The sequence below is a fragment of the Mirounga leonina genome, unplaced genomic scaffold, assembly GCF_011800145.1.
Source record: "Mirounga leonina isolate KUSES-001 unplaced genomic scaffold, KU_Mleo_1.0 Mir_173, whole genome shotgun sequence".
Taxonomy (NCBI): Eukaryota; Metazoa; Chordata; class Mammalia; order Carnivora; family Phocidae; genus Mirounga; species Mirounga leonina.
This window is the reverse complement of record NW_023270447.1, coordinates 1,945,048-1,969,333: the sequence shown is the minus strand read 5'-3', so window position 1 is coordinate 1,969,333 and position 24,286 is coordinate 1,945,048. Positions and strand designations below refer to the sequence as shown.

The 24,286-nt window shown below is 39.4% G+C and overlaps 1 protein-coding gene across 3 annotated transcripts; it reads left to right on the top strand.

Annotated features, from left to right (window-relative positions):
* Positions 1–1,197: 1,197 nt before the first annotated feature.
* CD53 (CD53 molecule) lies at positions 1,198–23,436 on the top strand. 3 transcript variants are annotated; one of them, XM_035017801.1, is made up of 8 exons: positions 1,198–1,380; positions 16,323–16,402; positions 18,346–18,522; positions 19,968–20,042; positions 20,534–20,629; positions 21,138–21,218; positions 22,303–22,386; positions 23,226–23,436. In XM_035017801.1, exons 2-8 carry the CDS (start codon positions 16,340–16,342, stop codon positions 23,295–23,297), a joined length of 648 nt encoding a protein of 215 aa, XP_034873692.1. In that variant the 5' UTR covers positions 1,198–1,380; positions 16,323–16,339; the 3' UTR covers positions 23,298–23,436. The 3 variants fall into 3 exon arrangements, with proteins under 3 accessions (XP_034873692.1, XP_034873694.1, XP_034873693.1); XM_035017802.1 differs by lacking the exon at positions 1,198–1,380 and adding an exon at positions 9,831–9,855; XM_035017803.1 differs by lacking the exon at positions 18,346–18,522 and having other exon boundaries at positions 1,248–1,380.
* The last annotated feature ends 850 nt before the right edge of the window (positions 23,437–24,286 follow it).

Here is a 24,286-nt window from a genome sequence, read left to right as displayed (position 1 = left end):
TTATCAGATAAAAAAATTGTGGCTCAGTGATAGGTTCCGCATTTCATGGCTGGCTAGGGATATGTTGGGGTTATCACTTAGCCCCTAACCATTTCAATCTAAGAAAATCCCAGTAGACACAGCAGAGAGAAAACTGGAAATAGATATATATATATAATAATTATATATAATTTTCAAAATCTACTGGTCACAGCATTCTCTGTGACTTTGAATTTGAGTCCCAACTGCTATTTCTTCTTATTATTTCTTTTTTATTTTTAAACTTTTTAAAAAACTTTTTCTTAAAGATTTTATTTATTTATTTTTAGAGAGAGACAGAGGGAGAAAAAGAGAAAACACAGCGGGATGGGGAGAGGTGCAGAGGGAGAGAGATAAGCAGACTCTGCACTGAGCACGGAGCCTGATGTGGGACTTGATCCCACAATGCTGAGATCATGACCTGAGCTGAAATCAAGAGTGGGTCACACTTGACCCACTAAATATCTAACCTCTGTTTTCTCATCTATAAATGGGGAAATAAGGGTAACTAGCAGGATTATTATTAGATGTTACTATTAATAAACTGAAGCTGAGAGGTTGAGATTTGCTCAGTACCACAGAGCTAACAGAGATAAAGCTGAAACTCAGAACTTTGGATTCTAAATCTGGGGCTCCCTTTACTAACCAAATCATTTCTACCAGTGTCCCTTGGAGTGTGCCTTGGGGTTTACCCTTGACAATATCCTTACACAAGGAAAGTCCAGCTTCTGAGACACAGAAGTCTGAAAATTGCATCCCAATCCAACAGGAAACGAGAGATCTTCTGGAAGGCAGCTGGAAAGAGGGTGGGGAGAAGGCCGAGTGGCTTGAGAGACATTCCTGTCTCAGTCCTAGAAAACTTTTAAAAATAATTATTCTTGGGTTCCACTCCAGTTTCTGTCTACCAAACGGGGCCCAGGCATACTTATTCTTGAACAGATCCACACATAATTTCGAGGTGCCATCTTGACTGAGAAGCACTGACTTTTTCTAGACAGAAATCAATACTGAAATCACCTCAGAATGCACCAGGGCTCACGGATGAGTGCCTGGAAGAGGTCTTTGACTTTTCTTGTGTTTCATAGAAACAAGTTTATGTATTTGGGTGGGCATGGGAGTAGGTGTCTAAAAAGCCACAGGGGAAGGATTGCATCTCTAAGGTTAAAGAGAGCAGGCCGAGCCTCACTTCCTCCCTCTCGTCAACTGGGCTTCCTGTTGTCACAGTGTGAGCACATTTATTTTCCCTTCACTTCTCCTTTTACACAAATAGCCCCGGACATCCGTGTTACCAGTCTTGTTGTGACCATCTCAAGGATAATCACTGATCTTGCCTAAAGAACTGAGGAAGAGTGCCTGCGAAAGGTAAGCTTGGTGACATTTTAATCTGGCTTGACAAGACCTGAATCATATTATGTGGGATAGGGTGTCTTAGGATTGTCCGTACACCTCTTCAGTAAGTCTAAAATCTCCTGCAACTGCTATTTCACAAATATTTAGTGCAGGAAAGTAAAAAGATCAAGATCCTGGCACCCCTCAAAAGGGTGCTTAGCACCATGCTAGGCATGGTGCTAAGTCCCAGAGACACGGGGATGACTGAAAAGACTTTTCACTAACCAGGTTCCCGTTATCTGATACCTCTTTGGGTCAGGGCATTCATGAGCTTAAATTGTTTCAGAACTTGAATTTCTGTGTGTAGTCATTTCTGATGCCTGGAGCCTTCTGTGGGACATGACGTTGGGGAGATTTCATACATACTTAGGTCTCTTAGAAGACTGATCTTGTGATTTTAGAGTGAGGAGAGAACCAACTGCCAGAGCCATTTAGAGAGGCAGTTGGGAGATGGCAGTTCTTAATTCAATCAGTTTTCATGACTCTCACTGTGATTCCTCAGAGCCACTAAATAGAAGGACAGTTACAAATGACAACACCCAGTTCAGAGTCAGGAACACAGGGCATGCCCACTGCCTGTATATCAAGAGGTAAAAGCTGAACACCCCTAAGAGATGCTTAGATTGATTGTTTTCAAACAGTAGGAAGAACATTGTGGTTTATTCTGCTGAATAAACTTGTCCTTGGTATACAAAACATAAATATTGATAAATATAACGTGACATACACCAACCAACAAAATTTGATATTGTAATGATTTCTAATTCATGCCCTGTAACTAGCGACTGGGGTCTCATGGACTCAGAAAGTCAAAGTCAAGCTTTGGTCCTGGCTTTCTGTGACCACCATAGTCATTACTAGAGGTCAGGAGACCAAAGGAAACACTAAACCAGAGCTTTCTCTTTCTAATACCTGCAGGAATCTCAACTGATTATGCCCTAGGGGGAGAGGACGGCCCTCAAGGACCATTACTTACCAACCTAACAATGAGGGATGGCAACGTCACCAAGGGCTCTAGATTCCCAAAGCACCTCAGGGGCCATTGAGCCATGAATTTAAAAATAAAGACCAGATTTTTTATTTTATTTTTTTTAGATTTTAAAAAAGATTGTATTTATTCATTTGAGAGAGAGAGAGAGTGCAAGTGGGGGCGGGGTGGAGGAGCAGAGGGAGAGAATCTTAAGCAGGCACTGAGCATGGAGCCAGATGCAGGGCTCTATCCCACAATCCTGAGATCATGACCTGAGCTGAAACCAAGAATCGGACGTTTAACCAACTGAGTCACTCAGGCGCCCCTTAAGATTTTATTTTTAAGTAATCTCTACACTCAATGTGGAGTTCTAACTTACAACCTCGAGATTAAGCATCACATGCTCTACCAACTGAGCCAGCCAGGAGCCCCAAGACCAGAATTTTTAATGAATTCATTTAATAATCATATATTAAGTGCCTCCTGGGGCCAGGCACTGTGCTTTGGAAGATTCTGGTGGGGAGACAAAAATAGCAAGGTAGAGATTTGTCCCCAAAATAGTCCTGCCCTTAAGGAACTCCTATGGAAGATAAAAGATATCGGTGCTTTGGAAGAGAATTGAGCAAAAGCAGTCTTAGCTGCTGGCTAAACAAAGAAGTTTTGCTTTCTCAATCTCCACCAGAATCTGCACTGTTTTGAAATTGCGGTTGGTTTGGAATCGAGACTGAACTGAAGCTTGATTTCCTGTGTTGTTTTCTGTGTGGGCCAATTAAGTATACTTAGCTTTTAAATGAAAGGATTGGGTGCCTTTATACCCACAGGGAATGATTCAAAGCCCATTCCTTCACAGCTACTGCTGCTGAGGCCACTTCACCTTTAGTAATTGACCCGCACAAATGGGCAAGGTCAAACTCCATTGGTCTTTTGTTTCTAGTGTCCTCAGGTTGACCTCTGACCAACCAGAAGGCTTCAGACTCCAGATATGAAGGCTGTTCCCCTTTTTCAGTCCCACCCCATGGCTTACGAACAGCTAGGCATGGTGCTAAGTCCCGGAGACACGGGGATGACTGACGTGCTTATCAATCTCAAAGTGTTTGTGGATTCTGGCGTGGAATACAGACACACCACACCATTATAGCACAATGCAATCTTTTCTATCATGGAGGAAGAGTGTGCACACAATGTGGGAGGAGTGTAGGAGTGTGCCTTGGAGAGGAAGTGACTGCTTGGGTTCATTTTCAAAGAAGTGCAAGTTTGCTATGGAGACTGGGGGTAACCATGCATTCCAGATGGGGCACAATACATGTACACTCAAGGAGTATAACCCCGCCCCCCAAATGCATTTGAGACGAGAGTAAGCAGGTGAGCAGGAGCAGAGGAAGTGGAAATCTCTCTCTCCTACTTGGTTCTCAAACCCAGCAGCTGAAAGTGAGAGGCAAGATCAAACAACTGGGCAGGTCCAAGGTCTAGGCCTGGCCGTGACTATGCCTGAGACATCAGAATTGATGGGATGTGGCTTGAAATGAAGGTGAAGGGGAAGGTTTCTTACTCCTTAATCTCGATTTCCCCCAGGTTAGGGTGAAGTTTGGAGCTCTTTGTGAGGTTATGGCCACTGTCTCTTAACTTCTGTTCCAGGAAACGCTGTGTTGATTTAGTTACAGTGGTTTGGTTTGTGTTCCTAAATTAGTCCTCCCCCAGTACTTCCCGTAGCAAGTGAGCACCCAGTGTGTGCAGGTCACCCTGGGCCTGCAGACTGGGTACCTGCCCTCAGGAAGCTCCGGGGCCCAGCAGGTACAGAGCACCAAAGTAAAGGAGCAGGGAAACGAGACTGCTACACAGAGAGGGCCTCTGGGGATGGGAGGCTGGGATTGCAGCTGGAGGGTGAGTGTGGGGAGGCTGTCTGGACACAGGCTTTGAGAAGAAGGAATCCATTTCCAAAGCCATTGGGTGAGCACTCCCAGAGTGGAGGCCATGGATCTCTGTGTTGGGACACAGAGGCAAGTCCTCTCTTCATTCCCCAGGTCACGAGCACACAGGACCGTTCCTTCCTAAGCAGGAACATCAGTACATCACAGCTATGGCCAAGAACTGTTGTAAAGGAAAAGGTGCCACAAGGATACATTTCTATAATCATTTGAAATAAGAGCCCTATCTATTTTACAAGTGTTAGAATGTTGTTACTTAAATGCAATTCAGGATTATTTAGGTTCAAATAAAGTGTTCAACTTGTAGTGAGAGCCCAGTAAACATTAGCTATTCTTAAAACATTCGAAACTGCTTATTTTCCAGGCAAGGTGAAGCTTGTCCAAAGTCATAAAACTAGTTAAATAGTAATTCCTGATTCTCCATGGAATGCTCTTTCCTCCCCATTACACACTATACTCTCTTTTCTTATAGACTTCCTATTAAATAAACATCATTAGATGTTCTTTGTTTACATAAATTTCCAGTGCATTTTAACATAAGCAAACATAAAAAATCCAACTTAATCATAAATCCAACTGATCTGAAGTCAATATGCTAGCAAATTAAATATTTGAAATATATTCAACTTGTCACACTTTTGTTTGACATTTTATATTTCAGGAGAACTAGATTGAGGAATGGGAGTGAGAAATTATTTTGATACCTCACATCTTTTCAATTTAAACTCATGGCTTAATACTCACTCTCTGTCAGAAGCAAATAGAGGCCTTAAAGAATTATCCCATGGTTTGTTCTTCTAAAAACAGCTCTTGTGGAATCTCAGTATTTATGCCATTAGGGATTTACGATGTAATGACTTGAAGATCAGAATTCCTTAGATCATTTACTCATATTCAACTCTATCTCTCTCTCAATTCAGACTTACAGAAAACTTCCAAAACTAGTACCAAGAATTTCTGAACACCCCCCTTTCGCCTAGATTTCCCAAATATTAACATTTTATCACGTTTTCTTTATCCTTCCTAGGCTTTTTCATTTGGGAGTAATTGTTGGCATGATATCCTTTCCCACAGAGTGCTTTACTGTGTATTTTCTTTCTTTTTTAAGATTTTATTTATTTATTTGATAGAGAGAGAGCAAAGCAAGAGAGAGAGTGAGAGAGACAGAAAGAGAGAGAGAGAGAGAGTATGAGGGGGGGAGGGGCAGAGGGAGATGGAGAAGCAGATTCCCTGTTGAGCAGGGAGCCAGCTGAGGGGTTCAATCCCAGGACCCTGAGAGCGTGATCTTAGCTGAAGGCAGATACTTAACTGACTGAGCCACCCAGGTGCCCCTACTGTGTATTTTCTATGAGCAAAAACATTCTCTTACTTACCACTGTATAATAATCAAAATCAGGAAATTGACACTGATACAATACTGTTACCAATCCATAGATTTTATTAAGATTCCATCAGTTGCCCATTGGTATCCTTATAGCGACTCAAAATCTCAGATTATACCTTGCTTTTAACTGTCCTGTTTCTTTAGTCTCCTTCTACCTGGAACAGTTCCTGAGTCTTTCCTTGTGTTTCATGGCATTGATATTCTTGAAACGTACAGGCAAGCTATTTTCTAGAATATCTCTTTATTTGGCTTTTTCATGTTTCTTCATGACTAGATTCAGGTTATTCAGACTTTTGATGGGAATACCCCAAAAGTGGCTTTTATTAGCCCACAGTGAGCCTTGCTAATGCTGGACATAGCTTACCTGAACCCACCATAGATGGGTCTCCAGAACAGGGCCCCTCTACAGCAAAATTCTACATATTTTTAGGGTAAGGAAAGAGAACCTTTAGGAAATGAGATCATCTGGATTTATCTTTCCTCACTTCTTTCCTCCTCTTTGCTTCTTTCTTCTTTCTCTCTTCTTCTACAAATCACCAATTTCTCTCCCTGATAACAGCTTTGAAAAGGAAAAAGTTTTCACCAGACCACAATTTTGGGGAGGACTGAGATGACAAACACGTTCCTTTGACAAAGTGATGGAGAGATGAGAAGAAACTAATGCGTAAATGTTGATGGTTTGGTTTGGTTTTATTTTCGTATGGCCCTTCCCCGCCCCCACGATTGCTTATTACTCCCTCAGAGAGACATACCTGCATAACCCCCATTCCTCCTCAGCCACTGTTCACAGGGCTTCACTCTGAAAGATTGAAGGAATCTTCCTGAGGCTCATCACACTGCAAGGGGTGAGTCAGGTTGGTAAGTGAGAGGCACAAAATGGAGCCTGAGGCAGTGGAAGGAAGGTGGGCTGGGAGGCTGAGAGGCCTTGTCTTGTGCCCTGTGTTTGCTGTTCATTAGCTGGGTGAACTTGTGCCCGTTATATGGGCTGTCTGAGCCTTGGATTTCTAGTTTGCAAAAATGGGGCTGTTGACACCTAAGTTACAGGGTTGATAAGAAGATTATAAATAAGATACATTCATGAAGCATTCAGCATTTTGCAGGATTCAGTGAACTCTATCATTTATTTAAATTTATTTTGCCCTTATTTGGGGGACCCTCATAGCGAACCAATTTTCTTTCCTATTTAGAAAAATCTTTTGTTAATCAAGGTCCCACTGTTCTTCACTGATGAACCAAAAACCTTCACAGGCACTGTGTAGAAGGGGATAGGAAGCCAAACGTCACCTTACTGAATACCTTGTTTTTCTGTGTAAGTTGGCAAATAGATCTGTATATAAAGAATTGTACTTTCTTTATTGTTTGAATTTTTTTACAGAGGGTGCACAAAACTTTTTTTTTAGGTATTTACCAAAAAATGAAACAAGCAAAAAATTGTTAAAGGCCTTCTGGCCCCTGATGTATTTTATTCCTGAAAAACCTAGCAGAAAGCCCAGGGTTGCCCTTATGAAAGGACTGGTAGGGAAGCTCTAAACTTGATCTTTTAGTTGGAGTTCACTGAACCAGGCACTCTGATGCTGAGCCATCCAGGAAATATTATCTCATTTAACCCCTTGAACCATGTGTGAACTGCATGTGGATATCACCATTTTAAAGATGAGGAAATTGTGAAAGTTAGAGAGGTTACACAAGTTGCCCATAAAAGTTACACATTTATGGCAGGTTGCACTGCCAGAATTCAAAATTAGATTTGTCTGATTCCGTCACTAGTGTCTATCAAACTGTGTTCTGTGGAACACTATGCTCTCTGAGCTGTTATAAGTAATCTTCAAAATAAGAATAGGTTTGTAGTAACAATGTACCTTAGCATATAATGAGTTTCTCGGAAGTCATTCATTAAAAGAAGTTTATTGCTTTTTCTTTTATTTTCATTTAATCCTATTTACTTTCAAAATTATTTTACCATGGCTTCCTTTCATTCTTTTTTTTTTTAAGTTTTTATTTAAATTCCAGTTAGTTACCATACAGAGTAATATTAGTTTCAGGTGTACAATACAGTGATTCCTCATGGTTTTATTTATTTGCTGGTTTTCATTTGGGGAACACATATTAACATCTCATAAATATAATAGTCTTCATAACATCAAAGCTGTCTTGCTGTGGCTCCAAGATTGGGTCACATAAGGCTGGATTGAATTGATAGCTTCTTGAAGCTTCTGTCCCAACCTTAGCTACTTCTAAGTTTGATTGAATTCAGGACTAGATATGATGGCTCTGCAAGAATGGGCCAAAAAAAAAAAAAAAAAAAAAAAAAGGAGGGCTTGAACTAGAAATCCATAAGACAGTTTACTAGCCCAAGATCTTTGCTTGGAGGGAACTGAAAAGTGAACTTCATCCCTCGCCACAGTTAACTGGAGTTTGGTCACAGGATTTCCTGGAAGCTGATGTCAGGGACTTTCTTCACAGAGCCATGAGTCATGAAGCAGATTTTGACTGCAAAGAGGTGTCAGTTCTTCCAGACAGTTGGGTTGGAAGGGGCAGGAGCCCAATAGCTGATGAAGTCACAACGAAGAAAGGAAGGGGAAATGGAGTGTCATTCTGTCTGGGTTAATATGAAAACTAGGGCCACGGACATGGTAAAAGTAGTGACAATCTTCACCAAATGGGCAGCTTTTCTCCTTCAACCAGGGGAATCTGAGCAAATGGAAAATCAGGGAAGGAGAAAGAAGATGTTCTTCTTCCTGTTTGTGAGGGGAAAAATCAGTAGGGATATCCACAGGTCTGTGGACACTTCATTAGTTGGTGCTCTGTGGACCATTTGATTATAGGGGCCTGAAGCAGCGATCATGGGATCCCAGGATGCTGGGGCTGCAGGGAATCTAGGAGGCATCTGGCCCAATCTTCTGTGTAAGTTATCTGCCCACATCCAAAAGATTAGTCTATTGGCAGAATAAATCTCAAGCCCAAGGCTTCTGATGCTGTGGTGTGTATGTAGTTCATTCCACCACACCAGATTATTTAGAGTTCGTTGACAAAGGCTTATTGAACAATCTTACATGTTTCATGTAATCAGGGGACTGTGTTAGATCTCAAGGATTCAAAGATGAATAAACCAGCTCCTACCCTCAAGGAGTTCACATTCTAGAGAGGGAAGAAATAATTATAAAACAAAGAGGCTAGTGCAACAACAGAGATTGCAGGTATTATGGGCACTCCTCGTGGGGAGTGGGGTTGGGTGTGGAGAAATAGATACAATCAGAGAGGGCTTCCCGGAAGAGTGACACTGGAGCTGAGTGTCAGGATGAATAGTGGCTAGCCAAATTAAGGGGTCAGAGGGAGAGAAAGCAGCAAATTTCAGCAAAGAACCCCATGAGCACAGGTGAAAAAGGAGGCACTGAGATAAGTAGTCAAAGTTAATTGCTGGGTTTTAAGATTAGCAGCACTATCAACAATAGCCAAATTATGGAAAGAACCCGTGTCCATCAACTTATGAATGGATAAAGAAGATGTGGTATATAGGTACAATGGAATATTACTCAGCCATCAAAAAGAATGAAATCTTTGGGGTGATGGGCACTAAGGAGGGTATGTGATGTGAGGAGCACTGGGTTTTATATGCAACTGATGAATAACTGAACTCTACATCTGAAACTAATGTACTATATGTTGGCTAATTGAATTTAAATAAAAAATATATTTTAAAAAAAAGAATGAAATCTTGCCATTTGCAATGATTTGGATGGAGTTAAGAGTATATGATTTCACTCACGTGGAATTTAAGAAACAAAATAGATGAAAATATAGGAAGGAAGGGAAAAAAAGAGAGGGAGGCAAACCATAAGAGAGTCTTAACTATAGAGAACAAACTGAAGGTTGAAGGGAGGGAAGGTTGGAGGGAAGGCGGGTGGGGCATGGGCTAGATGGGTGATGGGTATTAAGGAAGCACTTGTGATGAGCACTGGGTGTTGTATGTAAGTGATGAATCACTAAATTCTACTCCTAAAACCAATATTACACTATATGTTAACTAAGTAGAATTTAAATACAAACTTGAAACAAACAAAAATAACAATTGTTCTTCTCCCACCATAAATAAACAAATGAATAACTGAAAAAAAAAAGTGCTGGCGAGGATGTGGAGAAAATGAAGCCTGATGTACTTTGGTAGAAATGTAAGTTGGTACAGCCCTTATGGAAAACACTATAGAGGTACGTCAAAAAGTTCAAAATAGAACTACCATATGATCCAGCAATCCCACTTCTGGGTATATACTCAAGTGAATTGAAATCAGGATCTCAAAGAGATACCTGCATTCTCATTTTGCAGCATTATTCATAATAGCCAAGATATGAAACCAATCTAAATGTTCATTAACGCATGCATGCATAAAGAAAATGTGGTACATACCCCCCATGGAATATTACTTAACCTTAAAAAAAGAAGGAATTCTTGACATTTATGACATCATGGATGGACCTGGAGGATACTATGCTGAGTGAAATAAACACAACAGAGAAAGACAAATACTGTATGGTGTCACTTATATGTGGAATATAAGATAGTCAAACTCATGGAAGCATAGGGTCAAATGGTGGTTGCTACCAGCTTGGGAGAGAGGTAAATAGGGAGGTGATGGTCAAAGGGTACAAAGTTTCAGTTGCCCAAAATAAATAAGTTCTGGAAATCTACTATACAGCATAATGACTACAGCTAACAATACAGTATTGTACATTCAAAATTTGCTAAGAGGGTAGAGCTTATATTAAGTATTACTATCACAAAAAATAAAGATAATAAGAGTGGGGATGGGAGGAAACTTCAGGAAATGATGGATACATCTATGTTCTTGATAGTGGTGATGGTTTCACAAGTGTATACTTATCCCAAACTCATTGAGTTGTATATATTAGTATGTACAGCATTTTTACATGTCATTCATATCTAAAGTGCTTTTATAAATTAAATAAATAAATAAAAAATAAAATATAAGCCAGTGAGGTTGCCATGAGTTTGGAGAGATGGACAGGGGCAAATTAGGAAGGACTTTTTGACATTCACATACATACATAAAACCATCACTACATCAAGATAACAAACATTCATCACTTCCAAAAGATTATTCATGGTCTTTTGTAATCCCTTTCTCCTGCCTATTCCTACTCTCCTTTTATTTACCTAACCCCCGCCACCACCACCACCTTCTTCTGCCTCTATCCTCAATCATTGATCTGCTTTCTGTTGCTATATATTAGTTTTCGTTTCTAAAATTTTATAACTGGAATCACACAGTACGTACTCTTCCCTTTGTCTAGCTTCGTTCATCCACCATAATTATTTTGAGATTCATCTATGCTGTGTTGTGTATCAACAGTTCACTTCTTTTTATTCCTGAGTAGTATACCATTTGATAGCCATATCACAGTTTGTTTTTCCATTTATCTGTTGATGGGCCTTTTGGGCTGTTTCCAGTTTTTGGCTATTACAAATAAAACTGCAATGAACATTCCTGTACAAGTCTTTGTATGATCATATGCTTTTCGTTCTCTTGATAAATACCTTGGAGTGGAATGGCTGAATCATATGATAATATATGTTTAACTTTTCACAAAACTGGCAAAATATTTTTCAAAGTGGATATACCCCTTTACATTCTCACCAACCACATTCTGATCAACCCCTGGTATGGTCAGTTTTTTTGTCTTTGTTTTTTTAATTTTAGGTACTCTAGGAGGTAGATAGCAGTATCTCATTTTGGTTTTAATTTACATTTCCCTAATGATTAATGAAATAGAGTACTTTTTCATGTACATTTTTTCCACCCATGTATCTTCTTTGGTGAACTATCTGTTCAGATTTTTGTCCATTTTTTTTTCTTTTCCATTTTCAAATGGGATTGCTTGTTTCCTGAGTTTTGAGAGAATGCCCTCAAGGTCCATTTATGTTGTCACAAATGGTAGGATTTCCTTCTTTCTCATGGCTGAATAATACTCTTTTGTATATTTATGCCACTTTATTTATTTATTTATTTATTTATAAAGATTTTATTTATTTATTTAACACAGAGAGAGAGAGAGAGAGAGAGAGCATGCAAGCACACAAGCAGGGGGAACAGAAGAGGGAGAGGGGGAAGTAGACTCCCCGCTGAGCAGGGAGCCCATGTGGGGCCGATCCCAGGACCCTGTGATCATGACCTGAGCCGAAGACAGCCGCTTAATTGACTGAGCCACCCAGGCGTCACTATCCCATAGTTTTTTAAAGATTTTATTTATTTATTTATTTGTCAGAGAGAGAGAGAGCAAAAGCAGGGGGAGCGGCAGGCAGAGGGAGAAGTGGGTTCCCCGCTGAGCAAGGAGCCCGATGCAAGGACTCAATCCCAGGATCCTGGGAACATGACCAGAGCCAAAAGCAGACGCCCAATCAACTGAGCCACCCAGGCATCCCTATACCACATTTTTTTTTTTAGTTGAAGTGTCAATGGGCATAGGTTGTTTTCATGTCTTGGCTATTGTAAGTAATGCTACAATGAACATGGAGGTGCAGATACCTCTCTGAGACCATGATTTCCTTTCCTTTGGATATATAGCCAGAGGTGGAATTGCTGGATTGTATAGTAGTTCTATTTTTAATTTTTTGAGAACTCTCCATACTGTTTTCCATAGTGGCTGTAACCAATTTATAGTCCCACCAATAGTACATGAGGGCTGCCTTTGTGCATATCCTCTCACCACTTGTTATATCTTGTCTTTTTAATGATAACCTTCCTAACAGGTATGAGGTGATACTCATCACAGTTTTGATTTGCATTTTCCATCTTGCTGATCAGTAATGTTGAGAATCTTTTTCTTTTATACCTGCTGGCCACTTGTATGTCTTTTTTGAAAAAATGTCTATTCACTTCCTCTGCCCATCTGTAAATCAGATTTTTGTTTTTGTTTTTGTTTCTTGCTATTGAATTACATGAGTTCTTTATATATTGTGGATATTAATCTCTTATCAGATATATTATGCAAATATTTTCTCCCACTAAGTAGGTTGCCTGTTCATTTTGTTGATGGTTTCCTTTGCTGTACAGACCCACTTGTTTATCTTTGCATTTGTTGCCTTTGTTTTGGTGTCGTAGCCAAGAAATCCTTGCCAAGGCCAATGTCAAGGTGATTACCCTTTATGTTTTCCCCTAGGAGTTTTGTGGTTTCAAGCCTTACATTCAAGTCTATAATTCACTTTTTAATTTTTTATTTAAAGTCAATTAGGTAACATATAGTGCATTAGTTTCAGGTGTAGAATTTAGTCATTCTTCAGTTGCATATAACACCCAGTGCTCATTACATCAAGTGCCCTCCTTAATCCCCATCCCTAAATTATCCATCCCTCCACTCATCTCCCCTCCAGCAACCCTTGGTTTGTTTCCTAGAGTTCAGCATTTCTTATGGTTTGCCTCCCTCTCTGTTTTTATCTTATTTTATTTTCCTTTCCCTTCACCTATGTTTATCTGTTTTGTTTCTTAAATTCCATATATAAGTGAAATCATATAGTATTTGTCTTTCTCCAACTGATTTATATCGCTTAGCATAATATCCTCTAGTTCCATCCATATTGTTGCAAATGGTAAGATTTCATTCTTTTTGATGGCTAAGTAATATTCCATTGTATATATATCCCATATCTTCTATATTCATTCATCTATTGATGGATATTTGGGATCTTTCCATATTTTGACTATTGTTGACATTGCTGCTATAAACATTGGGGGTACATGTGCCCCCTTTGAAACACTATTTTTGTATCAAGTCTATAATCCATTTTTATTTTATCTTTGTGATTGGTGTAAGATAGATTATTTCATTCATTTGTTTGCAGCTGACCAGTTTTCCCAACACCATTTATTGAAGGGACCATATTTTCCCCATTGTATATTCCTGGCTCCTTTGTTATAAATAAATTAACCATATATGCATGGATTTATTTCTGGGCTTTCTATTCTGTTCCATTGATTTATGTGTTTGTTCTTAAGCCAATGTCATATTATTTTGATTACTATAGCCTTGTAATATAATTTGAAATCAGGAAGTGTAATGCTTCTAGTTTTGTTTTTCTTCCTCAAGATTCCTTTGGCTATTCAGGGTCTTCTGTGGTTCCACATAAATTTTAGGATTGTTTATTCTGTATCTGTAAAAAATGCCATTGAAATGTTTATATGTATTGCATTCAATCTGAGGATCATTTTGGGTAGTGTAGACATTTTAACAATATTAATTCTTCCAATCCAGAAGCATGGAATATCTTTCCATTTATTTGTGTCTTCTTACATTTCTTTCATCAATGTCTTGTTTTCAGTGTCTAGATCTTTTACCATTTTGGTTAAACTTATTCCTAAGCATTTTATGTTTTTCATGCTATTTTAAATGGGATTGTTTTCTTCTTTTTCTGATAATTCATTACTTAATGTTCTTTAACCCAATTAGCTATCTCGGGGCATACCTGGAGTACTTAGGCCATTTCATTTACTTGCTATTAATATGGTTAGAGTTGAGCATATTTGTTTTCTATTTGTCCCATCTTTCTATTTGTTTTTTGTTTTCCTCATCTGTTCTTTGTTTTTGTCTTAGTCTGTGCAGTTTGCTATAACACAATACTACATACTGGGTAATTTATAAACAACAGAAATATATTTCTCACAGTTCTGGAGGCTGGAAATCTAAGACCAGGATGCTAACATGGTCAGGGGAGGCCTCTCTTTTGGGTTGCAGACTTTTTGTTGTGTCCTCACAAGATGGAAGGAGCTAGGAAGATTTCTGGGGTCTCTTTTATAAGAGCTCTAATCTCATTTAGGAGGGTTCCACCCTCATGACTTAATTGATTCCCAAAACCCTACATCCCTACACCATCATGGGCATTAGGATTTCAACATGTAAATGTTATGGGGACACAAACATTCAGACCATAGCGGTTTCCTTTTTCCTCTTTTTGTCAGGCTTCTTTCAACTAATCCAGTATTTAGAAAAAATTTTATCTCCTTCGCTGGTTTACTTTTTTAAGGTTTTATTTATTTATCCTTTGCTGACTTACTAATTATAATTCTTTGTTTTGTTATTTTAGAGGCTGCCTTATGGTTTATACTGTACATCTTTAATCCATCACGGTCTATCTTCAAGTAGCATTACCACACCACATAATAGAACCTTATAGTATTCTTCCATTTCTCCCTTCCCAGAGAGTTCCTTTAAAACTAAATAATCATGGGTTCCATTTACTGAGTATGGTCATATATCAGTCTCTGTTATAATATCATTTAATCTTCACATCCACCCTAAGAGGTGTAAGTATTACCCACATTTTACATAGGAATAAATTGTGACTAGAAATGTTAAGTAAATTTCCAAATGTCATGTAGCTATTTGGTGGCATATGTGAGAGTTGAATTCAAGTTTGACCTCAAAGCCTATGTAGTAAATCACCATATTAACCTCTCAAGTATATACAAACACACTTATAATATAATCAATTTTACTTTAACTTGGCTAAAATATTGATGAAGAATTAAGAATAATCCTGAGGGTCAAGACAAGAAGGAGAAAGGGAAAAAGAAGGACAAAGTAAAGGAAAAGGAAAATAGTATGAGATAAATATATATATTTGGTCTTTTCAACAGAGATTATTCTACTGTGGAACACAAATAGCTCATCAAGCTTATCAAGAGCTTAGATGACCTCTTCCTCAAGACCATCTGATTTCTGACATTGTTAAGAGGGTACAGGCAATGGATTGTACAAACAATCTATACACTAGAAAAGGCATAGTTCTAATGGGAAAAAAAAAACAATAAAATGACATTCTGCTTTATATAGCAGTCTTATATGCAGTTTTAAAATGTGAGTTACTCTATAGAATCTAATTGTGTCTGAGAGAAAATTCAAAATTGTGTAATTGAGGATGAGGGTTTGCACATTAATGTTCTGTCTGAGAAAATGAAATTATATGTATTTTTTAAATCAAGCTCCCATTGCTATCTCTTTTCATTTCTCCACTGGATATTTGATAGCTAGTTTTATCTCTCCTATAAGATTGACATCTCCTGGAAGATAGCTACTGTTTAGTCACAGTTATATCTCCCACAGTATCTAGAACAAAAAACATCATAAATGTTTCTTCAGTAAAAGAATGAATCATACGTAGGTATGTTCCCCCATTTTCATGTGGAGAGGTTTATAGACCAAATGTAGTATATACATGCATCTCAGGGCATACAAGGAACTGGCTGATCAAGTCACTGACTTCCACACCTGATTAATTCCTGACCCCTGCTCTGCCTTGAGTAAATGCCCAAGCACTAGTCTCTGAGCATTGGCCTACTGTGTGTTACTGTGACTCACTCTCCTCTAAGAGCAACTCTATTGCTTTCCTCTACAGTGCTTAATTCAGTGATAAGCATTCTTGGCTTGCTGAATTGGAGCAAAAGTACGTGTCCAAGTTAAGCCAATTGGTACCTTAGTTCAGAGACTGAGAAAACAGGGATTTTGGGGAAACTTCTTAGAGGAGAGTCACAGCTCAAACCCAAGGTGATGCTGGAGATCTTGAACCCAGGTGCCACCTTACAGAGCCAGGTAACTTACTTCTTCTTTTTTTCCTTTCACTTTTTAGAGTAAGAATATCCCAGCATGGGCATGAGTGGCTTGAAATTGCTGAAGTACGTTCTGTTTTTCTTCAACTTGCTCTTTTGGGTAAGTGTGCCTCTTCTGAGCATGAGGAGTTCATCTCCTCCTAGCTACACTCTATTTCTCCTCTACTGAAGCCTGGTATGGAGAGCAACCCATGCATGTCTGAATGGCATACCCAACTTACAACAAGGGAATAATAATTTCCCTTCTTCCCATTCTGCCATTGTATAAGCCTGTAAAATTGAGAAGTACCAATGCAGTTATCTTTTTTTTTATTATTATGTTCAGTTAGCCACCATACACTACATCATTAGTTTTTGATGTGGTGTTCAACAATTCATTAGTTGCATATAACATCCATGCTCATCACAACCATGCCCTCCTTAATACCCATCACCCAGCTACCACATCTCCCCACACCCATCCCTTCTGAAACCCTCAGTTTGTTTCCCAGAGTCCACAGTCTCTCATGGTTTGTCTCCCTCTCTGATCCCCACCCCTTTCAGTTTTCCCTCCCTTCCCCTATGGTCTTCTGTGCTAATCTTTATGTGCCACATAGGAGTGAAACCATATGATAATTGTCTTTCTCTGTTTGACTTATTTCACTTAGCATAATCCCCTCCAGTTCCATCCATGTCGATGTGAATGGTGGGTATTCATCCTTTCTGATAGCTGAGTAATATTCTATTGTATATATGTACCACATCTTCTTTATCCAGTGCCGTTATCTATAGGCATGCTCTTTCTCTCTCTGGGGACTCTAGGCTACTGTTGCTCACTGCTGACATCTATGGGTGAGAAACCTGAGACTTTACATTCTGTGTATAAGTAACACTTTCCTGCTCCCCTCCTCCCCTTAATCCCTTGGATGAATAGCTGATTGAAAGTTTTATGTTAAAAGAAGAAGAAGAAGAAGAGAAGAAGAAGAAGAAGAAGAAGAAGAAGAAGAAGAAGAAGAAGAAGAAGAAGAAGAAGAAGAAGAAGAAGAAGAAAATAGCAGGAAGGGAAGAATGAAGGTGGGGGGAAATCGGAGGGGGAGATTAACCATGAAAGACGATGGACTCTGAAAAACAAACAGGGTTCTAGAGGGGAGGGGGGTGGGAGGATGGGTTAGCTTGGTGATGGATATTAAAGAGGGCACGTTCTGCATGGAACACTGGGTGTTATATGCAAATAATGAATCATGGAACACTACATCAAAAACTAACGTTGTAATGTATGGTGATTAATATAACATAATAATAAAAAAAGAAAAAGAAATAAATATTTATTGAGCATGTGAAAAAAAATAAAATAAAAAATAAAAATCATCCATATACAAAAAAAAAAAAAAAAAAAAGGACATCACCTTTTCTGGGAAGGTTTCACCATACCAAATTTAGCAATTGAATTTCAAATATAGGATTAGTTTGCACTCGTGTTTATGAGAAGATTCTTAAAAGTTTGGCTTCTCTAGTTTTCTGCCTAGCAAGATAAACTTCTCAGCCAGGGCATCCCCTCTACATGGTTGTGGTTTCCAAAGGGAAGACCATGTGTAGGATGTGGTGGGAACAAGGAGTAGGGGATCTGAAGCATGAAGATACTATATGACTCACAGTGAGCTTCTCCTGGTATCTGATATGGGTAGAATGAAGCATGAGTGGGACATCACAGGAGGAAAGTAGGATCACCTCTTTTCTAGGTGCATGGGGAAAGTTGGGTAAAGAGGTTGTTCATGAGAGTCTTGATAGAGCCAATGGAAAGACGTGATTTTTTTTTTTGATTCATTGGTGGCAAAACTTCTTTATTTTTTTAAAATTTTTTATTATGTTCATTAGCCTGCATATAGTACATCATAAGTTTTTGATGTAGTGTTCAATGATTCATTAGTTGCATATAACACCCAGTACTCATCACAACATGTGCCTCCCTTAATACCCATCACCCGGTTACCCCATCCCCCCATCCTAATCTCAAGTGAGAATGTGAAGAGATATTCAAGAGTGTTGTGGAATTCTTTCTTTCAGTTCTGTGGTTGCTGCATTTTGGGCTTTGGGATCTATCTCCTGATCCACAACAATTTCAACCTGCTCCCTTCCCTCACACTGGGCAATGTGCTTATCATCGTGGGCTCCATTATCATGGTGGTTGCCTTTCTGGGCTGCATGGGCTCCATCAAGGAGAACAAGTGCCTGCTTATGTCGGTGAGTCTCTTGCAGCAGATGTGGTACCCTAAGTAGAGAGACATGATGCCTTAAGCCCCAGGAAAGATGTTTCTTGGTGGCTAACCTATGGGCACAGGGAAATTATAGGAACATAGGATTGGCACTTTAGGCCAGCCAAATCTGTCTAGACCAATAGTATTTTGCTTCTGACTGGGGTCCCAGGGATAGATGGAAGAGGACATTGCTGTCCTCCTTGGGATTCATTGTACAGTGTTAATAATGACCCTTGTCATAATTTCCCTTTATGGCATTTTATTTCTTCATGTCTCGTTGAAATCAAGTGTCATCCATCTGCCTAAATGCTTTTCACATTAGTATGTTTTTAGGATCTGAGTCAGAGTCACTAACTGATGGAAAATCTAGTCTCTAGATTCTTCTGAGTACTGTGACCCTCCTAAAATGGCAGAATATGCTTCTCTATCTCAAATCTGCACAAGATACATGATGGTGTGATGACCCAACTTAAGTGAGGACCTAGGTGGCAGCCATTTTGATCTAACGTGAGAGATGCTAGAGCTTTTCAGTTGTTCCCTGTCAGTTAAGTGTCATGAAGAGCATCTTTAGGCTTAGGTTTTGTCTGTAAGCTCTATGAGAGAAGAGTTTTGGTATCTCTAAGTGTACACAGAACAGTGCTTGATATAACAGTGCCACTCCATCCACTCAGTCACCTTGGTTCTTCCTTAAGTCATTTGGTTAATCTTCTTTCCCTTATGGGTCAGACTGGAGCCCAGACATAGAATAAAAAAGTTCTTGTTTTCAGTTCCCAGATTAATGGCATAATATGGGAGATAATAGACATAAGGAAAAGGCTAAACAGGTTTAAACAGTCAAAATTAATGTTGGGATGAAAAGGTGAAGGAGAATAAGTGAAAATGTATTTTCTGCTGTGTGTGATTAGCATAAAGGGAGTAAGCATCTACAGTTGGAAGTAAATAAGGGTTAGGACTATGATTAGAATACCTCTTCTTCCCATCTGTACAGGGCTCCTCTCAACTTCCACCATCACCTGTCCCCAACCCCAAACTAGCCCTGATCTTGCAGAAAGGACCAGGCCCCAAACTCTAAAGGCACATAGTTTAGTTTACTGCTTTTTTGCTCAACTCTTTCAAAAAGCTGATGCCAAAATTGCTTCACTGATTCAACAAGTAGTATTGCATACTCACTATGTGCATGGAGCTGTATAGGCACATGGGAAAGGGAGAACAAAGTTAAAGGACAGCTGATCTGCCCTCTAGAGACTTGGAGTCTAGTTTTAGAAAAATGACACATATCCCTCATGAAACAAAAGGCTTATGAAGGCCTGAGCAAGCAGGAATAGGAACTTCTGTACATGTGCAGAGACATGCCTGGATGCTCCCAGGGTGGAGTGGGAGTGAGGGAAGAACTAGGATCAGTGCTATGAGCATGTCTCTGCTTTGCCTCAGTTCTTTATCCTGCTGCTGATTATCCTCCTTGCTGAGGTGACCTTGGCCATCCTGCTCTTCGTGTATGAACAGAAGGTAAGCTATAAAGAACATCTCATTGTTGTATTTCTGACCGTGGAAAAAAAGTCCTGTAATAGAGGCAAAGTGGAAGGATGGAAGAAAGAAATTAATTGTAAATGGGGAGGGAAAAAATTTCATGAAAGATAGCAATTGAATCATGCTTTGAAGGATGAATAGGAAGAGCAGTAAAAACAAGTTTATCTTCCTCCTACTTCCTTTTCTCCATGTGTTTGGCAGTAGAAAATGTCTGTCTCCATGCCTAAGAGAGCCCATGTTTTGATTGTCTTCTTCTGAAAAACCAGAGTTCTAGAAGGACAAGAGACTATGTACTTCCTGCAATGCTATCTCAGTCTCAGCACTTCTCCCTCTCCTGGCTTCCTTAGCTCTGAGGAGATTATTTGGAAGGGAGGAGCAAATGGAACCACCAGCCATTATTAGATATTGCTTGTTCCTTGAACTCACCTGCTTTTTATAATGTCTTCTCTGCCGGAATATGCCCCGACCAGTTGAATAATTATGTGTCTGAGAGCCTGACTGACAGCATTCAGCGATACCACACGGACAACAGCACCAAGGCAGCATGGGATTCCATCCAGTCATTTGTGAGTACAGATGGAATCCTCCTCAGCTCAGCCCAGACTTAATTTTCTAACCTCAGTGCCTGGAGGCTAAAGGGACTTCGTTTCTTGAAAGGTCCAGAATCTAAGGTCCATAACCCCTAGGTCCAAAATAATGTTTAGCAGTCACAAACAGGAATCAGTCTGATTCTCTACATTCTCTCATCCTTCACATTCTCAGCTAGGCTCATTGTCTAAGCCCTACTAAGATCTAAGGAAGACCCAAACATGTCAGACTAAATTCCCTGTGTGCTTAATTTTTCATCTGTAAAATGTGAATAAGTTAAACATGCCCTTTCTATTTCAAGGAGTCTTATGTGAATGAAATGGTATAATGGATTTGAAAATATTTTGTTCTAAGGAGTCATAGTAGTTAAGCCAATTCTGTATTTTCCGCTAGAGTCAGATCTGAAGGGTCTACCTTTTCTCCAAATTCCAGTTTTCCTTTTGTTGACTTTCTAACCATCATGTTTTTGGGGAATTTGGCTTTTAGCTGCAATGTTGTGGTGTAAATGGCACGAGTGATTGGGCCGGTTACCCACCAGCATCTTGCCCCTCGGGTCCACAAGTTCAGGTAATTTTTTGGCAACTTTTCTGTTATTAGCTTCTTTGGTTAAACTTTCAATTATCTTAGAAACTCCAGTCATACAGGACTTAGTCCTCCCAACCAGAAACAAGAAACCTTAGATAAAATAGAGGCCAGGGAGAAAACCCAGGTAACTAGGCAAATTAGACAAAAGTTGTCCAGACAAAAGAAAAAAAAAGGAACAAGCTCATTAGACTAGCGATGCCATCATAAATCTTGCTATCCTAAACTATTACATTAGAGGGGAAAAGTTTATGTGATAGTGACAGAGGATTATATCTACATTTTTCTTGAGCAAGAAGTAGGTCTTATGGTTGAAAATGAAAGTTGTAAAGTTGAGGTAGAAAACCTCCCCCTCTTCCTGTTTCTCTGTTCTTCTTCCTTGGAAATGTCAACATCCAGCCCCTTGGTGAAATGAATCATAAGTAAAGGAGTCTGGAGTTGGGGGAGAGAGAGTTGGTAGAACTGTTGAAAGAACCTGCTGACTTAATTCAGACCTCCAGACTAGGCCCAGAGAAGAAGCCAAGATTATATTCCAAGATTAAGTTCCTAAATTCCTGTTACCTGGTGTTATCCACCTTGGGATTGTTTGAAATCTCCAGAACCTTTTAGGTCTATAAAGAAAGACTGAGACACTCACCAACTAGCCCTGCCCTGGAGCTTGGTAGGACCATGATAGATTTAGGTTTCAGCAGAAGCTGAAATGCAACCAATCCTAGAATTGCAGAGGTTACCTCCCCATTTATTTGTCCCAAGTCAGCAGTGGATGTTTAAAGAACTTAAGGATATCTATTGCCTCTCAGGAGCTAGTTTAACTCTTTGTGTAGACATCTAGGACTTCCGCGTTAGGTGCCATTGTGATGATAACAACACCAGAAAAGTCTGTAGTTTAATATTCTCTACTTTATGACTGTTTCTTCATCCACAGAAAGAAAATAAAATAAATGGCCTAAGAAAATAAAATGGCCTAAGTTTCTTGGCATAAGGCAAAATATAAACTATCTTCTGAAATTAACTTCCTGATAAAGTCGAATAATATAGTGGTATCCTTTGTACTTGTAATTTTTTCTAGGGTTGCTATGCAAAAGCAAAACTGTGGTTTCACTCCAACTTCCTGCACATTGGAATCATCACCATCTGTGTTTGTGTGATCCAGGTAAGAACTTAATCATGGGACTATTGTGAAGATTAAATTAGGTAAGTCAGGTAAAGTTTTAGAACAGTTCCTGGTAGATAGTATATGCTCAATAAATAAGAGTTTCCTCAGTCATGTAGCAAATGATGTCATTACCAATTTAAGGCATACAGAAAATATGCTGCAAGATCTATCTGGTCAACTTATCCCTAAGAGCTATGAGTGCTTCATAGTCAAATTAAAAGTCATCAAGCAGACCCCTACTTTGGTCATTCACTCAACCGGTATGGAAAACTTGTGATGGATAAACATTTTTTGTGAAAAATTGGCCTTGTATGCCAAGCAGGAGCTGATGATAAAAATCATAAACAATTTCCTCCTTGTTTCTCTGCTTAGCATGATAAGTCAGGGGTGAATTGGGGATAGTTTTGTGTTCTTTTTTATTATGTGACATTTCTACTATTTTTATACCCATGTATTTTGGGTATGTCACAGAATGGCTAAGATGTAATCAAGAAGCTCAGAGGGAAATAATTCTTCTCTGCTTGGAAACTAAGGAGTCTCAGGGCACGGGTAGAGATGACTCATTGCACAAAATGTTGACTTGTGCAGTACTTGCCTATACAAGTGACTTCTTAAGGAGACAAAGATGTCCCAACACTCTATCCTCTACTGTTTTGACATCACCCCCACTAGCATTCTAAAGTTGAAGGAGAGAATAGGGAAGGAATTGGAAGTAATGGCAAGAAGGGTGGTTCCAGTGTAATGAACACTTCCTTTTTCTCTGGGGCTAATCCCAAGGGTGTGGGAAAGATGGCTCCTCCTATGAAGACCTCACATTTTCTCAACTCTTTTCTCAGGTGTTGGGGATGTCCTTTGCGCTGACCTTGAACTGCCAGATTGATAAAACCAGCCAGGCCCTAGGGCTGTGACATGATACTGCCTTGTGCTGGAGAGGCTTATTTCATCTCTGGAAAGCCAAAATCAGCTATTAGCATGAAGTCCTAAATGATCACCTCTTGGCCTGGTGTCTTTGTCCCTCTCTCATCTTTTCCCTGTTTTGTCCCTGTATCATAGAATCAGAAAAGAGGGTATTAGCCAGGCATTCCCCATCTCAGGCACCAGAACAATGATTCACCCACTCATGGGACAGCTATGTCCCTCAAGGAGGTGACACTAATATCTGAGCATTTTTTGGACATGAGAAGCCAAGAGAACCTGCAGCACTAATGGTTCAAGGTCAAAGGATGGGTCTGGGACTTGAATTTTTGCATCTTCTTATTGTCAAATAAGGCTCTAGCCTCTAAATCATGCCCAATCCACTCTCCAAAGCCAAACAAAAGACAAGCTGAAGGGAGCTCTGGGGCCAGACTCATTGTCACAACCCTCTGCTTCCTTTTGGCTGGGCCTGGTCCTTGACTACAGGAATGACAGAGTACTTTCTCCAAAGGGTAAGGTTTCTTGCAACTTCCTTATTAAGGGGCCTTATTGATTTATTCTGTCTTTCCAGAAGAAACTGTCCAGTGATTCATATCCTGACTTCAGCCAATCTCTTAGCCTTTGAGTTACCTAGCTATGGAAGAACTCAGCAGAACCAGTATCTCTGGTGGTTTAGCTAATAATCACATTTGTAAGAGTTTTGGTGTTATTTTTCTATCAAACAAGGTTTTGTTAATGTACTATTTTATCTCTTCAATAAATAAAATAGCTTATGATCTCAATCATTACATTTTCATTCCTATATCTCAAATATGTTTTCTGTGACTCAGACTGATTGCCCTGCCAGCAAGCCAGGTATATTAGTTATCCATTGTTGCATAACAAATTATTCCAAAACTTAGTGGCTGAGAACATAAATTTATTATCTCACATTTTTTGTGAGTGATGAATCTGGGAGCAGCTTAGTTGAGTGATTCTGGTT

Coding starts and splice junctions, on each gene's coding strand:
- CD53 (XM_035017801.1), top strand. CDS start 16,340: ATGGGCATGAGTGGCTTGAAATTGCTGAAGTACGTTCTGTTTTTCTTC. Junction 16,403..18,345: donor TCTTCAACTTGCTCTTTTGG/GTAAGTGTGCCT, acceptor TCTTTCTTTCAG/TTCTGTGGTTGCTGCATTTT. Junction 18,523..19,967: donor ACAAGTGCCTGCTTATGTCG/GTGAGTCTCTTG, acceptor GCTTTGCCTCAG/TTCTTTATCCTGCTGCTGAT.